The following is a 16,377-nucleotide window of genomic DNA, read 5'->3' on the forward strand; positions in this document are numbered from 1 at the left end:
AAGAAATACAGAGAAAAACATCTTATTTCTTATTTGTTGTTTATAATTCTTGATTGTCAATGTCAGTTTGTCTGTTCTTCAGCACTCTTAACAGTGCCCGTGGAGTCAGGTGGGCCTATCAAAAAAAAAAGGGTAAGACCCTCAACTCTGAAGTGGTCTTCCAGGTCTTGGTGAAGTAAGGAGATGCGGAGAGGATGGTCAAAGGCTCTAAGGGTCAGAAATTTGCTGTAGGTATTAAAATAATCTAATGCAGAGCTATGGGAATCAACATTTCCAGGGAATAATAGGAGTCCAAATAGGTGGAATGGCAGTTGGAAGAACCACAACACCACATATAACACACATATACACACACAGAACTATTCTCAATCTAGTCTTCTATGAAGGAAAAATACAAGATGATGAGTGTCTGATGGTAAGGAAACAGATTCCAATACAAGTAATGGTACCCCCACCTCCCTACCAAAGGAAAGCTGCTTAGCACACACATTCATCTAGCTACTGGCTTGAGTAAGCTGCTGGTCAGGCTAAAAGTCCACTTCAGCGTGGGGGGTCTGAGGAGAGTCCAGAGAATATGGTCTGTTCTGATTTCCAGGAAACAAATTCAAAGTCACCTAGTTCAGGACAACTCCCACGTGATCAATCAAAATGCCGCAACTAAAACTTTTAAAACCAAAATCCCTTCCTAATTATCAACTCTGTCCTAAACCTGTCCCTTTTTAATCCTTCTCCATTTTCCTATTGACAAGCTTTATGGAAATACATGGGACTCTAGGGCAGGAGTGGGGAACCTGTGGCCTTCTAAGTTCTTGGGTGCGGCCTTTTGACTGAGTCCAAGTTTTACAGAACAAACTCTTTTATTAAAGGGATTTGTTTTGTGAAGCTTGGATTCAGTAGAAGAGTCCCACTTGAGGACCTAGAGGGCCACATGTGGCCTGGTGGCTGCAGGTTCCCCACCCCTGCTCTAGGGTATTTCTAGGTTTCCCTCTTGGTGCACATTTTCCTCTTAAACTCCCCCGCCCAAACTCTATCTGCCTCAGAAATAATAACAGCACAAGCCTCACAGGATTATTGGGAGGCTCAAATGAGTTAATAATGAAAAGCTCTTTGCAAACCTTAAAAAGCAATATAAATGCAAGCTATTAATATTACACAGCAGCTTTAATGATTCCTGGAAGATCTAATGGCTGACTGTTGGCTCGCTTGTATTAAAAGACACCATGGGAAATATGTTCAAGTGGTGAAGTCAAAGAACACAGCTTCACTGGACATGGACATCATTAAACTCAAGAAGATCGACTTATCCACAGAAGGAGAGCTGATCAGCATCATTGGCATCTCCAGATTTCAACACTTCAAAACCCTCTCATTAGGCATAGTCTGAGGTGGAGAGTTTCAAAGGCTGTGTTCTGTATTGACAAGTTTCGCTTTCAGCAAACCCATATGGTGCTGAATACTTTTTGTTCTTTTGTGTATAGGCAATCTCCTCAATATTCAAAGCTCTTCTCCAGGCAGTAGGTACTGGCACAAGTGGTGGAACAGCACAGGCCCTGGAGACATGACAATGGTGGCAAATCTGCAAGTATGGACCAGACACAGAACAGAAGCCACTGGATATGTACTTCTGAAGATAAGGAAACCCATTTGAAACAAAATAAAATTTAAAAACCAATAAAGCTATGGATGATTAATATTTCAAAAAAGTATTAGACACTTGTTTTTGAGTACATTGGTCCAAAAAGTTTGAGTTAAAGTGTGAGTGGGGGGCAGAGCCAAGATGGCAGCTAGAAAGCAGGGACTTCCCTAAAGCTCTCCCCCAGGACCCTCCAAACACCCATAAAATTGACTACGAACAAATTCTAGAACTGCAAAACCCACAATATAGCAGAGGGAAGCAGGGCTCCAGCCCAGGACAGCCTGGATGGTCGCTGGGTAAGGTCTATCCCACCATGCTGGGAGCAGAACAGAGCACAGCCTAGTGTGGGCTGCGCCCGGAACCAACCAGATCAGGAGCTGGGCGGAACAGGCCCTAGTGCCCTGAATCAGTGGGCTGTAGCAGTTACCTGACTTCTCAACCCACAAACACCAAAGAAAAGAGAGAAGGTTAGTGGGAAAAAACTTCAGGGAAAGAGTGAAAGGAGTTTCCTGGAGGCCAACCCCTCCCCCCCCACCCCCCACCCCCCTGCGGGGCTGCGGTGGGGGGGGGGGTGTGGGAGTGGGGGGTGGGGTGGCAGAGGTGGTGCACCTCTGAGGCTGCTTACAGAGCTACACCTGCAGTTGCTTCCAGCCCCAGGCCCACCTGGTAGGAAGAATTAAGTGGCAGATCAGAGCAGGAGTGCAGAGCCTGCTTAGATGTGAGTCGCGGTCTGGGTTGGCAGTTCTTGGGGGAGAAGAGCGCTGGTGTGGCAGAGCTTGCTGTGTAGAAATAGCTCTGAAAACAACAGCACAGCCCCTCAAGCTTGGGACAAAGTACTCTCTACTCTAAAGGCAGTCACACCCTGATGAAAAGCTCAAGGGTCAAGTAGTTGGCTGGGAACATGAACAGGCTGCGAAAAAGTTCTCAGATTCAGACTCAGACTTAGGAATCTTTCTTTGGTGACAAAGAAGACCAAAACATACAGCCTGAAGAAGTCAACAAAGTCAAAGAGCCTACATCAAAAGCCTCCAAGAAAAACATCAGGCTATGGAAGAGCTCAAAAAGAATTTGGAAAAGCAAGTTAGAGAAGTAGAGGAAAAATTGGGAAGAGAAATGAGAAGGACGCGAGAAAACCATGAAAAACAAGTCAATGACTTGCTAAAGGAGACCCAAAAAAATACTGAAAAATACACTGAAGAAAACAACACCTTAAAAAATAGACTAACTCAAATGGCAAAAGAGCTCCAAAAAGCCAATGAGGAGAAGAATGCCTTGAAAGGCAGAATTAGCCAAGTGGAAAAGGAGGTACAAAAGACCACTGAAGAAAATACTACTTTAAAATTAGATTGGAGCAAGTGGAAGCTAGTGACTTTATGAGAAATCAGGATATTATAAAACAGAACCAAAGGAATGAAAAAATGGAAGACAATGTGAAATATCTCATTGGAAAAACCACTGACCTGGAAAATAGATCCAGGAGAGATAATTTAAAAATTACTGGACTACCTGAAAGCCATGATCAAAAAAAGAACCTAGGTATCATTTTTCAAGAAATTATCAAGGAGAACTGCCCTGATATTCTAGAGCCACAGGGCAAAATAGAAATTGAAAGAATCCATCGATCGCCTCCTCAAATAGATCCCAAAAAGAAATCTCCTAGGAATATTGTCGCCAAATTCCAGAGCTCCCAGATCAAGGAGAAAATACTTCAAGCAGCCAGAAAGAAACAATTTGAGTATTGTGGAAACCCAATCAGAATAACCCAAGATCTGGCAGCTTCTACATTAAGAGATCGAAGGGCTTGGAATGCGATATTCCGGAGGTCAATGGAGCTAGGATTAAAACCTAGAATCACCTACCCAGCAAAACTGAGTATCATGCTCCAAGGCAAAATATGGATTTTCAATAAAATAGAGGACTTTCAAGCTTTCTCAGTGAAAAGACCAGAACTGAATAGAAAATTTGACTTTCAAACACAAGAATCAAGAGAAGCATGAAAAGGTAATCAAGAAACAGAAATTGCAAGGGACTTACTAAAGTTGAACTGTTTTGTTTACATTCCTACATGGAAAGATGACATGCATGATTCAGGAGACCTCAGTATTAGGTAGCTGAAGGGAATATGCATATATATATGTTTATGTATATATATAGGTGAATGTGTATGTATGTATATATCTATGTATATATGTATGTATGTATGTGTGTATATATACAGATATATAGATATATATAGATATATGTAAAAGAGAGAGAGCAGACACCGGGTGAGTTGAAGATGAAGGGAAGATATCTAAAAGAAATAAAATGAAATTAAGGGATGAGAGAGCAACATACTGAGAGAGGGAGATAGGGAGAGATAGAATGGGATGGATTATCTCGCATAAAGGTGGCACAAGGAAGCAGTTCTGTGGGAGGAGGGGAGAGGGCAGGTGAGGGGGGAATGAGTGAACCTTGCGCTCATCAGATTTGGCCTGAGGAGGGAATACCATACATACTCAGTTGGGTATCTTACCCCACAGGAAAGAAGAGGGAGGAAGATAAAAAAAAAAATAAAAGGGGGGGGTGATGATGGAGGGGAGGGCAGATGGGGGTGGAGGTAATCAAAACAAACACTTTGGAAAGGGGATAGGGTCAAGGGAGAAAATTCAATAAAGCGGGATGGGTTGGGAAGGAGCAAAATGTAGTTAGTCTTTCACAACACGAGTAGTGTGGAAGGGTTATACATAATGATACACATGTGGCCTAGGTTGAATTGCTCGACTTCTTAGGGAGGGTGGGTGGGAAGGGAAGAGGGGAGAGAATTTGGAACTAAAAGTTTTAAAAACAGATGTTCAAAAACAAAAAAAAAAAGTTTTTGCACGCAACTAGGAAATAAGATACACAGGCAATGGGGCGTAGAAATTTATCTTGCGGTGATGCTGGCATGGTGGTGTTTGCGGATTTGAACCTGAGGAAGGGCTCTGATACGAAAGCGCTTAAGGGGCTTCTGGAGAACGCCGCTCACCTTGGGTTTTCGACTGTTGCCATTAATCATGTTGTGAACTTTAAGGAAAAGAAGCAGGAAATTGACAAACCAGTAGTTCCTTCAGAGCTCTTTTAATCTCTGCCTATTGTATAGGGGAAATCAAAACCAATTAAAATTCTAAGCAGACTGACACTTATAGTATCAGATCCATCTCACTGCAATGTTCTGAGAGCAACATCTTCCTGTGTCAAGCTGTATGACATTGTTGCAGTTTTCCCTAAGACAGAAAAACTTTTCCATGTTGCTTGCACAAGTTTAGATGTAGATTTGGTATGCATAACAGTAACAGAGAAATTGCCATTTTACTTCAGAAGACCTCCCGTTAATGTGGCAATTGAACGAGGTATTGGCTTTGAGATTACTTATTCTCCTGCCATCAAAGACTCCACAATGAGGAGATATACCATTTCCAATGCACTCAGTCTGATGCAGATCTGCAAAGGGAAGAACGTAATTATATCTAGTGATGCAGAAAGGCCTTTAGAAATAAGAGGACCATATGATGTAGCAAACTTAGGCCTGTTGTTTGGGCTCTCTGAAAGTGATGCCAAGGCAGCAGTATCCACGAATTGCAGGGCAACGCTTCTTCATGGAGAAACCAGAAAGACTGCTCTTGGTATTATTTATACAACAAAGAAGCCAAGAACAACTGAAGAGGATGACAGTGTTCCAGCCTGCAAAAAAGCCAAATGTGAGGACTGACTGAAAGAGGTGCCTTGACTTTCACAGACCCGTCCCTCTCCTTTCATTGACTGTCACCAGCAGTCATGAAGAAAATACTCCACTGGGCTCCCTGCTTGAATTTTATGTTGGAATTAATCATTTTATAAACCTATTTTATGTCCCAGTCAATGAAAAAGGAAACAGACCAATGAATTAATTTAGATAAACTTTGTTTAAATGAAAAATAGAGCAATATTTTATCCGCTTGCAAGTAAGACATTGTGGAGAACATAAAATGTTGACAAAATGTTTTAATTCATTGAAGTTTTACTTTCTCTCTCTCTCTCTCTCTTATTCTTTAAAAACTTTTATGCCTTTTTGTACAACTGTATCAGTAATTTATTTTTTCCATATTACTACTCAAGATAAATAGTATGTTTAGGGGTATATTAAAATTTGCCCTCTGAGTAAAACTTTTATAATGCTGAAAAAAAAATAAATTTATCTTGCCCTACAAGAAAGGAAGGGAAGAGGGGATGAGAGGGGAGAGGGTGATAGAGGGGAGGGCTGACTGGGGAACAGGGCAATCAGAATATATGCCATCTTGGTGTGGGGGGGAGGGTAGAAATGGGGAGAAAATTTGTAATTCAAACTGTTGTGAAAATCAATGCTGAAAACTAAATATGTTAAATAAATAAATTTAAATTAAAAAAAATAGACTAACTCAAATGGTAAAAGAGCTCCAAAAAGCCAATGAGGAGAAGAATGCCTTGAAAGGCAAAATTAGCCAAATGGAAAAGGAGGTCCAAAAGACCACTGAAGAAAATCCTACCTTAAAAATTATACTGGAGCAAGTGGAAGCTAGTGATCAAAACAAACACTTTGGAAAGGGTGGGTGGGAAGGGAAGAGGGGAGAGAATTTGGAACTCAAAGTTTTAAAATCAGATGTTCAAAAACAAAAAAAGTTTTTGCATGCAACTAAAAAATAAGATACACAGGCAATGGGGCGTAGAAATTTATCTTGCCCTACAAGAAAGGAAGGGAAAAGGGGATGAGAGGGGAGGGGAGTGATAGAGGGGAGGGCTGATTGGGGAACAGGGCAACCAGAATATAAGCCATCTTGGAGTGGGGGGGAGGGTAGAAATGGGGAGAAAATTTGTAATTCAAACTGTTGTGAAAATCAATGCTGAAAACCAAATATGTTAAATAAATAAATTTAAATTAAAAAAAAATTATACTGGAGCAAGTGGAAGCTAATGACTTCATGAGAAATCAAGATATTATAAAACAGAACCAAAGGAATGAAAAAATGGAAGACAATGTCAAATATCTCACTGGAAAAATCACTGACCTGGAGAATAGATCCAGGAGAGATAATTTAAAAATTATTGGATTACCTGAAAGCCATGATCAAAAAAAGAGCCTAGGTGTCACCTTCCAAGAAATTATCAAGGAGAACTTCCCTGATGTTCTGGAGTCAGAGGGTAAAATAGAAATTGAAGGAATCCACCAATTGCCTCCTGAAAAAGATCTCAAAAAGAAAACTCCTAGGAATACTGTCATCAAATTCCAGAGCTCCCAGACCAAGGAGAAAATACTTCAAGCAACCAGAAAGAAACAATTTGAGTATTGTAGCAACACAATCAGGATAACACAAAATCTAGCAGCTTCTACATTAAGAGACTGAAGGGCTTGGAATATGATATTTCACAGGTCAAAGGAGCTAGGATTAAAACCAAGAATCACCTACCCAGCAAAACTGAGTATAATTTATTTCAATAGAAGAGAGGACTTTCAAGCTTTCTCAGTGAAAAGACTAGAGCTGAACAGAAAATCTGACTTTCAAACACAAGAATCAAGGGAAGTATGAAAATGTAAACAAGAAAGAGAAATCATAAGGGATTTACTAAAGTTGAACTGTTTTGTTTATATTCCTACATGGAAAGATGATGTGTGTAATTCATGAGACCTCAGTATTGGGGTAGCCAAAGGGAATACATGCACACACACACACACAGAGGGCACAGGGTGAGTTGAATATAAAGGGATGATATCTAAAAAAATAAAATCAAATTAAGGGATGAGAGAGGAATGTATTGAGAGTGGGAGAAAGGGAGAGACAGAATGGGGTAAACGATCTCACATAAAAGTGGCAAGAAAAAGCAGCAGGAAGGGAAAAGGGGGCAGGTGAGGGGGAATGAGTGAATCGTGCTCTCATCGGATTTGACCTGAGGAGGGAATAACATACACACTCAATTAGGTATCTTACCCCACAGGAAAGAAGGAGGAAGGAGATAATAAAGGAGGGACAACAGAAGGGAGGACAGATGGGGGAGGAGGTAATCAAAAGCAAACACTTTCGAAAAGGGACAGGGTCAAGGGAGAAAATTGAATAAAGGGGGATAGGATAGGAAGGAGCAAAATATAGTTAGTCTTTCACAACATGAGTATTGTGGAAGGGTTTTGCATAATGATACACATGTGGCCTATGTTGAATTGCTTGCCTTCTTAGGGAGAGTAGGTGGGGAGGGAAGAGGGGAGAGAATTTGGAACTCAAAGTTTTAAAAGCAGATATTCAAAAAAAAAGTTTTTACATGCACCTAGGAAATGAGACATACAGGCAATGGGGCATAGAAATCTATCTTGCCCTACAAGAAAGTAAGGGAAAAGGGGATGAGGAAGGAGTGGGGTGACAGAAGGGAGGGCTGACTGGGGAACGGGGCAATCAGAATATATGCCATCTTAGAGTGGGGGGAGGGTAGAAATGGGGAGAAAATTTGTAATTCAAACTCTTGTGGAAATCAATGCTGAAAACTAAAGACACTAAATAAATAAATAAAAACAAAAACTTTGAGTTATGATCACTTAGACCAAATTCCTTGTTTTACAGATAAGGAAATTAAGGCCCAATAATGTTAAGGTTCTTGCCCAAGACCACACAAAGTTAGGGATACAGTTAAATTTATTTATAATGAAAACATATTATCTTTACTACTTGATCGAGTTCTCAGTCATGATAAACTAATGTGGATTGCCAGTTCTGCTTAAGTCTAATTATCTAACATATCTGACAGAGGTATATGGTTCAGTATTTTTCCTAAAAAACAGAATACCCTTTCCTTAATGCTCCTGTTCTTACTTCAACATTTTAGATATAAAGGAGGACAGAAAACTGCATACTATTGTAAAATGAAGACTTCATATTGTTAGCTAATATGCTGACAGTTCCATTCTATGAAAGGTATAGCCTGACCAAAGAGGCAAACGTGGGGATGTCAATAAGCAAGAGCTAGTAATCTTAAGTAGTTTATTTTTTTTTTTTTACTTAGAGAAGCTGAAAGTTAAAAAAAAAAAAGACCATAAGTTTTAAGTTACAGTTATGCTGAAAGATTTCCTTACCTGGGTTATTTAGGGGCATTTAGCACATACTTTCATTCCTTTTATTTATTTTTATTTTGTGGGGGGGAAAGGACCTCTTTTCAAGTCAACTTAAACTTAATACTTTTAAGATTTAAGATCTACATTTATTTACTATGGATTCTAATTAATATCCACAGAAATTCATGGCTTTTTTGCCCAGTGCAGGGAGGCCATATTGTTTTATGCAATTTTTTAATCTTAGAATTTTATAACTAAGAGGGATTTTGGAGTGAAGGATGAGGTTAGGATAGATGCATGAGTATGAAAATTTGGGTAAAGTCTCTCTAAAAGCAAACTAGGATGATGTTTATATGACTCAAAGTCCAGAAATAAAATAAATAAACAAAATAAAAATATCATTATTTAAAAGAGATAGGGTGTTAATTTTGTTTACTTCTTTTATCCATGTATGTAATAATTTTCTCCATTTTCAAATCGAGTTAGACACTGTGGAATAAGCTTGGACTTAAGGGTCCACGCTGAGTCCTCAAACTCATTACTGATGCATATTTCTTTAAAAAACAGAAGCCTAGAGGAAATGATAAGAAATACTTTAAAAAAAAAAGAAAATACACAGACTAACTGGAGTTAACACCTAATTACCTAGAAAGATATTCATTGTTCATAACAAGGCTACATCAAAATCAAAATGGCAGAACCTAAATTGATAGCTATACAATGGATTAAGCTATCAAGAAGATACTTTATAGAGCTAGATAAAATAATAATAAAAGCCTTGTGAAAGAACACAAGGATAAGAATTTCAAGGAAAATAATGGGGAAAAAAAAAGTAGAAATGAAGGGAGCCCAGAACCTCAAACTACCTCAAACTGTCATAAAGTGGTAAAGTGCAAAATTATTTGGAACTAGTTAAAATGAAAAAAAAAAGTAAATCAGTAGAATTGGCTAGCTAGGATAAGCAGGACTAGAAGCAAACAAGCATAATGTTCAATCAAATCCAGACCAAATGACTAGAGGACCAATTTTGGGGGGGAGGAAATGCTAAGAATGCTGCTTTGAATATGCTGTGATTATCTATGAATATCTCATATGTGCCAACATTTTCATAGTCTTGTTACCTGTAGTAGTTAAAAAGGTGAAAAAAACAGCAACTGTGCCCATGATTTAAAAATGGCAAAATAAACTGTGGTCTCTGAATGTAAAAGAATAGCCATGTAGCATATGGAATGGTGAATTTGAAGAATTCAGAAAAATATGGGAAGGCCTGCACAGTGAGGCAAGCAAAGAAAACGAAACCAAAAAAAGCAATGGCTACAATGTCTATAATAATATAAATGCAGACAACATTAAAAGATGACAGAATTCAGGGCAAAGATACTGGCCAGTATTGGTTCTATATACTCCTGTTTATACTTCCTTTCAGTTGAGACATAGTATGGGGCAGCTAGGTGGCTCAGATAGTAACAAAATAATAACAAGAAACTTTAATATCCTTCCCTCAGAATTGGACAAATCTAACAGAAAGATAAACAAAAGGGAAAATATAGAACTGAACAAATTGCTGCATAAATTAGAGCCAAAAGATGTATGGTATCTTTTGAATGGGACTGCTAAAGAATACTCAGCATCACATGAAACTTTTAAAACAATGATTACATATCAGGGCACAGAGATACTGTAAATAAATATAAAAAGGCAGAAATAGTAAACATATTTTTTATGGAAAGCAAAGCAATAAATACAGTAATCAGTTCAGGAAGTACAAACAAAAGATAGAGACAGCAATGGAAACAACAAAGAAATCATAAGTGGATGGTTCAAAGAAAAAAATCATAGAAACAATAATTGTAATTAAGACAATAATAATAAAACAAAATGCCAAATTTTCTGGGATATAGCAAAAGTAGCCTTCAGGAGAAAAAATATATCCCTAACAAACATACATTAACAAAATGGAAAAGGAGGAGATTAATGAACTAAATATGCATTTTTTAAAATTAGAAACTGAATAGTTAATTCCAAAATAAGCACAAATAGAGATAGTGAAAATTAAAGGAGAAATAAAGCAAAACCATTCTCTGCCTTCAAAGAGTTTATAATCTATAATCTAGTGGTGAGGAACCTGCGGCCTTGAGGTGACATGTGGCCTTCTGGGTCTTTGGGTTTGGCCTTTTGACTGAGTCCAAGTTTCACAGAACAAATCCTTTTATTAAGGGGATTTGTTCTGTGAAGTTTGGATTCAATCAAAGGGCTGCAACTGAGGACCTAGAGGGCCACATGCGACTTTGAGGCTGCAAGTTCCCCACCCCAGAGACAGGAGAAAGTGGTATGTGTGTAGAACAGCAACTAGGGCTGGACTGTAGAGTATGACATTGGGAGACTAGAAAGGTGGGAAGGGTCAGGTTGTAAAGAGACTTAAATATCAGAATTTATATGTGATCTCAAAGGCAAAAAAGAACAAAAAGTTTATTAAGAAGCAGAGTAATATGATCAACTATTATGCTTTAGGAAAATCACTTTCACAGTTCCACACAAAATGGATCGGCTTGGGAAAAATCAAATAGTAGACTATTACAATAGTCTAGGGTAAAGGTGTCAAATTCAGGTTTGCTAGGTACAGCCCAAACCAGATTAAAATGCTGCTGTGTGTCCTTTTAACAAAATAAATAAAAATACAATACAACACAAATAATGCTAATTGCTGGTTTTCTAAGTAAATATGCTGCATGCAGGGATCTTTTTCTACTAGAGTTTGAAATATCTAGCAGTCTAGATATTCTCTAGAAAAATGGTCTAGAGGAAAACTGATGAGGGGCAGAACTAAGGTTCTACTGTTGAAGAAGGGATATATGTGACATATGCTGTAGAAATAGAAAAAAGAGTCAGTCAGTAAATACATATTAAGTGGAACATATTAATGTTCCAGCACTGCAAAGTGCCTGGGATACAAGTAAAGGGTAAAAGACAGTCTCTGCCCTCAGGCTAAGGCAGTTCTTTCCACTTCACCTTTCCAACACCTGTGCAACCTCTCCAAACTTCATCCCCTTCTGAGCCAGGGCTTGATCTCAGGGCAGTTATAATCTGGTAACTGGGAACCCCGGAAGAAGCTGTGCAGACACCACTGGGAAAATCTATCTCCCCAATATAACCACCCTACTCCTCCCATATCACCTTATAGCAGGCATACCTTTGCCCACCTAGGGAGGAATGCAGCAGGAATCCTGCCTCCCTCCTTTCAGTTTTTGGTAAAGTAGAATGAGTTGCATGGGATTACCAAGAAGGGACAGATGCAAATGTCACTGCATTATTTTTCCTCTCAAACTTGCTCCTCTACCAAACTTCCTTATTAGTATGAAGTCACCCAGGTTCACAACCTCGATGTCACCTTCTCAGTCTAAATCACTTCACTTGTCCAATCAGTTGCAGTCTATCTCTACCTCTCTGGCATCTGTCTCCTCTGTACTCTCATGATCCCTAGTTCAGCCCTTCATCATCTCTCACTCAGACAACAGTAACTTCCCTCTATAAATACACTATTTCACTTGGTGGTCTCATCCATTCCCATTGATTCAATTTCATCTCCATGCTGATGATTCTCCAATCTATTTATCCATCCTAACTTCTATACTGAGTTTTGATCTTGCATCCAACTGTCTACTGGACATCTCAAACTGAATATTCCACAGACATCTTTTCGAATATAAGTTTTAATTGATGTCTTCTGTTTCTCACATCATCATAGCTACCCCCAGTATCCTTCCCTCTCCCCCTCCTGGAGAACTAATCCCATACAACAAATATTTTTTCAACGAGGAAAAAAAAAACCAGTGTAACTGATCAATACATTGAAAAAGTCCAAAAACACATGCAATGTCTAACCCCTGTGGACCCTCCACCAAAGGGTGGGTGGGAGCTGTCTTCTCATACCTCTTCATTTCACTTTGTATTTAGAATTCTATTACATTTACTGCTGATTTTTTGGTGTGTCATTCTTTGGTCTGTCATTGTAGTAGTTACTGTGTATATTGTTTTCCTGGCTCTGATTACTTCACTCTGCCTCAGTTCCTGTAGATTTTTCCATGCTTCTCTGCATACATCAAAGACATAATTTCTAACAGCACAGTAATATTCCTTTAAGTTTTTGTACCACAATTTGTTTAGTCACAGCCCAACCAATGGGCATCTACTCTGTTTCCAATTCTTTGCTATTACAAAAAGCGCTACTATAAATATTTTGGTGTACATGGGGTCTTTTTTTCTTTTTGGTAGGTTCTTTGGGATATAAGTTCAGTAATGGAGTCTCTGTTCTAAAGAGTAGAGACATCTTACTCCCTTTATTTGCATAATTCCAAACTACTTTCCAAAACGGCTGTACCATCTCACAGCTCCACCAACAAGGTATCAGTGTGCCTATTATTCCACAACCCCTCCAACATTGAGTATTGCCATTTTTTGGTCAACTTTTAAAATCTGTGAAGTAAAACTACAGGCTTTTGATTTGCATTTCAATAGATCAATCAATAAACATTTATTAAGCATCTACTATGTGCCAGACACTACGCTAAGCACAGGGATACAAAAAAGAGGCAAAAGACAGTCCCTGTCCTCAAGGAACTTAAAATCTAATAAAGGAGACAACATGAAAACACATACATAGCAAACTATGTACATGATAAATAGGAAATAACGGAGGGAAGGTATAGAATTAAGAGGATTTAGAAAAGACTTTCTCTAGAAAGTGGGATTTTACTTAGGACTTAAAGGAAGCCAGGGAGGTCAGTAGTCTGAGCAGAGGAAGGGAGAATGTTCCAGGTATAAGGGACTGCCAGAAAAAATGCCTGGAGCTGAGAGATAGAGTGTGTCTTGTTCATGGAACGGCCAGAAAGGTAAGGCTAGGTTATGAAGGGCTTTGAATGTCAAACACAACAGATTAGAAAGCTTTTACACAGAAAAATTAATGCACCTAGAACACAAAGTGAAGTGATCAAATGAGAATAAAGCCCTGTATCAAATTTCTCTGATAAGGGTTTGGTATACAAGATATATAAACAAAACTATACACCTACATACATACACATATACAGAAAGAGTGTGTATATCATTTCCCTTCATATCCTAGGTACGTTCATTTTGTCTGTGCAAAAGTTTTCCAATCCAGGCAAAAGCCTTTAGTTTTCACCTTTGTAACATGCTCACTTCTCTGACACTACCACTCCCTGGTGTAGACCTTTATCACCTGGGCTACTGTAAACAGCCCAAAGCTTGGTCTCCCTGGCCACAATTTTCTCCCCACTCCATTCCATCCTCAACTGTCAAAGTGATCTTCCTAAAGCACAGGTCTGCCACCCCACCCCCCCAATCAATAAATTCCAATGATTCCCTTTCTCCCCTAGAATTAAATATAAAAAATTCCATGTACTCTGATCCAGTGAAACTGGCCTCCTTGGGGTTTCCTCCATGTGACACTCCATCTCTCAACTCCAAGTATTTTCACTGGCTGTCCCTCATGTGGAAATGTTCTTCCTCATCTGTGCCTCTAAGCTTTCCTGACTTCCTTCAAGTCTCAACTAAAGTCCCACCTTTTGCAAAAGCCTTTACCAGTACTCCTTAATCCTAGTGCCTTCCCCCTATCCTGGATAGATCTTGTCTGTACATAGTGCGCATGTTTTCACCCCTATTGGAGTATGAGTTAATCGAGAGCAGGAGTTGTTTGTATCCCCAGTGCTCAGTACAGTGCCTGGTACATAGTAGCCACTTAACAAAAGCTAGCTGACTGACGGGCATTTATAAATTTATAAGCAATATACACATATGGGGGATATGTGTTTAAAAACATTTTAGTAAGAATGCACAACAGAAAAAATTGGAAGACACTTATCTCGTTCAACCTATTCCAGAGAAAATCCTCCTTCCAATATCCCCAAAATGTAAGCATCTAAGCCTCTGCTTTAAGACCTCCAGTAAAGAGGAAGAAGTCCATTTCACTTTTCATTAGGATCCTAGTATGGCAAATCCCACTACCCCTGGGAGGGTCCTCAGAAGCCATCTAGCCAAGCCTTCTCATTAAAGAAATTGAAGCCCAAGTAAACAAAGTTACCTGCCCAAGGTCACAGGGATGGAGCCTGTCAGAGAGAATATTTTAAAGAGCTATTTCCTTACCTGGAGCCAAAGCCTGCCCTCAGCAACCTGTACTCATCCATCTGAGTTATGACTTCTAGGGCCAAGCAGATCAAGGCCAATTCCTCTTTCACATGACAATCATTCTAATACTTGAAGATATCCATCCTGTCTCTGCCTGGTGTAGGGACAGAAGCCCCTTCCCCCCCCACTCATCTACCACCATCTTAGACTCGGATCCATACGATGCCAGTATTGGAAGGGACTTTGAGATCATCTCCTGAGTGGATGGATGCCTGGACCTGGAATCAGGAAGTCAACTTCCTGTGAGTAAAACCACGCAGCCGCTCCGTGCCTCAGTGTCCCCATCTGTAAAATGGGGATAACATACAGCACCCACCTACCTCCCTGGGTTGTCGTGAGGATAAAACTAAATGTATGTAAAAGGCTTCGCAAATCCTAAAATATAAACGCTGAGCAGTCACCGTTATTAACAATGAATATTTCTACGGCACTTTAAGGTCTACAAAGGGCCTTCCCCACAAGAGCCCTCCAAGGCAAGCGATGAAAGTAACGGTGTCAGCCTCCCTTTACAGATGAGACAACTGAGGCTCGCAAAGGTTTAATGTGTCGCCCCAGGGCCCCAGAGGAGGCTAATCGATCAGCCAATAAACACGTAATAAGCTAAGTGCCAGCCTTCACGAACGTTAGCCCTGGGAGGGACCTGGGTGTCATTCCACGGATGAGGTAAACTGAGTCCCGGGAGGTTTCACGGACTTTGACAGCAGGAGCAGAAGCCCGTGAGCCCCACTACGCAACGTGGCTTACACGGCCGGGCCCCCTCCCCCTCCTCCGTTGCCCCGGCAACTCACTCACCACTTCCCGGGCCCGGCTGGAAAAGTCCCCTTTGGGGCGGGGGCTCCTGCGAAACAGCTCATCCCGGGCGCCGTCCGAGCCGCCGCCGCCGCCACCGCCGCCGCCTCCGACCGCTACCCCCAGGGCCTTGTTCCGGGTCTTCACAGTCTTCACACTGGCCCGGAACAGCAGCGTGATGTCCACCGCCATGGCTCCCGGTCTTCGCCGCCACCCCGTCCGCCCGGCCCCGCCCACTACGGAGACAGACGGGGCTCCGTCCCTCCGACCCGATCCTCCCCCCCGCAACCAGTGTCAGGCACCCGAGGTTCCGCGCAGGTCTCGGCCGCCGGAAGTCGCGAGGCTTCCTGCGCGCTCCCGGGAAACGCTTTCCCCTCTCCTCCCTTCTCCTCCCCTCGGGAGCGCGCACGTCACACCCCCGCGGGTGTCCGCGCTCCCCGCGTCAGCTGGGTTGGGAATCCCGAGTCTAGAGGCTGGCAGGAAGGCGGGAGGGAGCCGGGGGCGCTGGAAAGGTTGGCACAGATTGGTTAGCCCATAGAGACTGGCACTCCGAGGCCCAGAGAGGGCTTCAATAGGGGTCCAGACAGGATTCGAGTCCGGGTGGTTGGATTAGACGTAGAGCGAAGATGGAGGGTAGATGCCGAAGTGGTCCTTAGGGCTTCTTAGGGAGCCTGGGCAG

The 16,377-nt window shown here is 40.9% G+C and overlaps 2 protein-coding genes across 2 annotated transcripts in view; one reads left to right on the forward strand and one right to left on the reverse strand.

Annotated features, from left to right (window-relative positions):
- Nucleotides 1-16,057, reverse strand: part of STX18 (syntaxin 18) — a 139,869-nt gene extending 123,812 nt beyond the window's left edge. Inside the window, exon 1 of the mRNA XM_036762816.1 lies at nucleotides 15,702-16,057. Coding sequence (XP_036618711.1) covers nucleotides 15,702-15,890 — 189 coding nt within the window. The 5' untranslated portion in view covers nucleotides 15,891-16,057. The remainder of the gene's footprint in view (nucleotides 1-15,701) is intronic.
- LOC118853018 (ribonuclease P protein subunit p30-like) lies at nucleotides 4,563-5,390 on the forward strand. Its single transcript, XM_036762817.1, is given in 1 exon segment — nucleotides 4,563-5,390. A coding segment is annotated over 1 exon segment (804 nt). The 3' UTR covers nucleotides 5,367-5,390.
- Nucleotides 16,058-16,377: the final 320 nt, after the last annotated feature.

This window comes from Trichosurus vulpecula, chromosome 6 (genome assembly GCF_011100635.1).
Source record: "Trichosurus vulpecula isolate mTriVul1 chromosome 6, mTriVul1.pri, whole genome shotgun sequence".
Lineage (NCBI taxonomy): Eukaryota > Metazoa > Chordata > Mammalia > Diprotodontia > Phalangeridae > Trichosurus > Trichosurus vulpecula.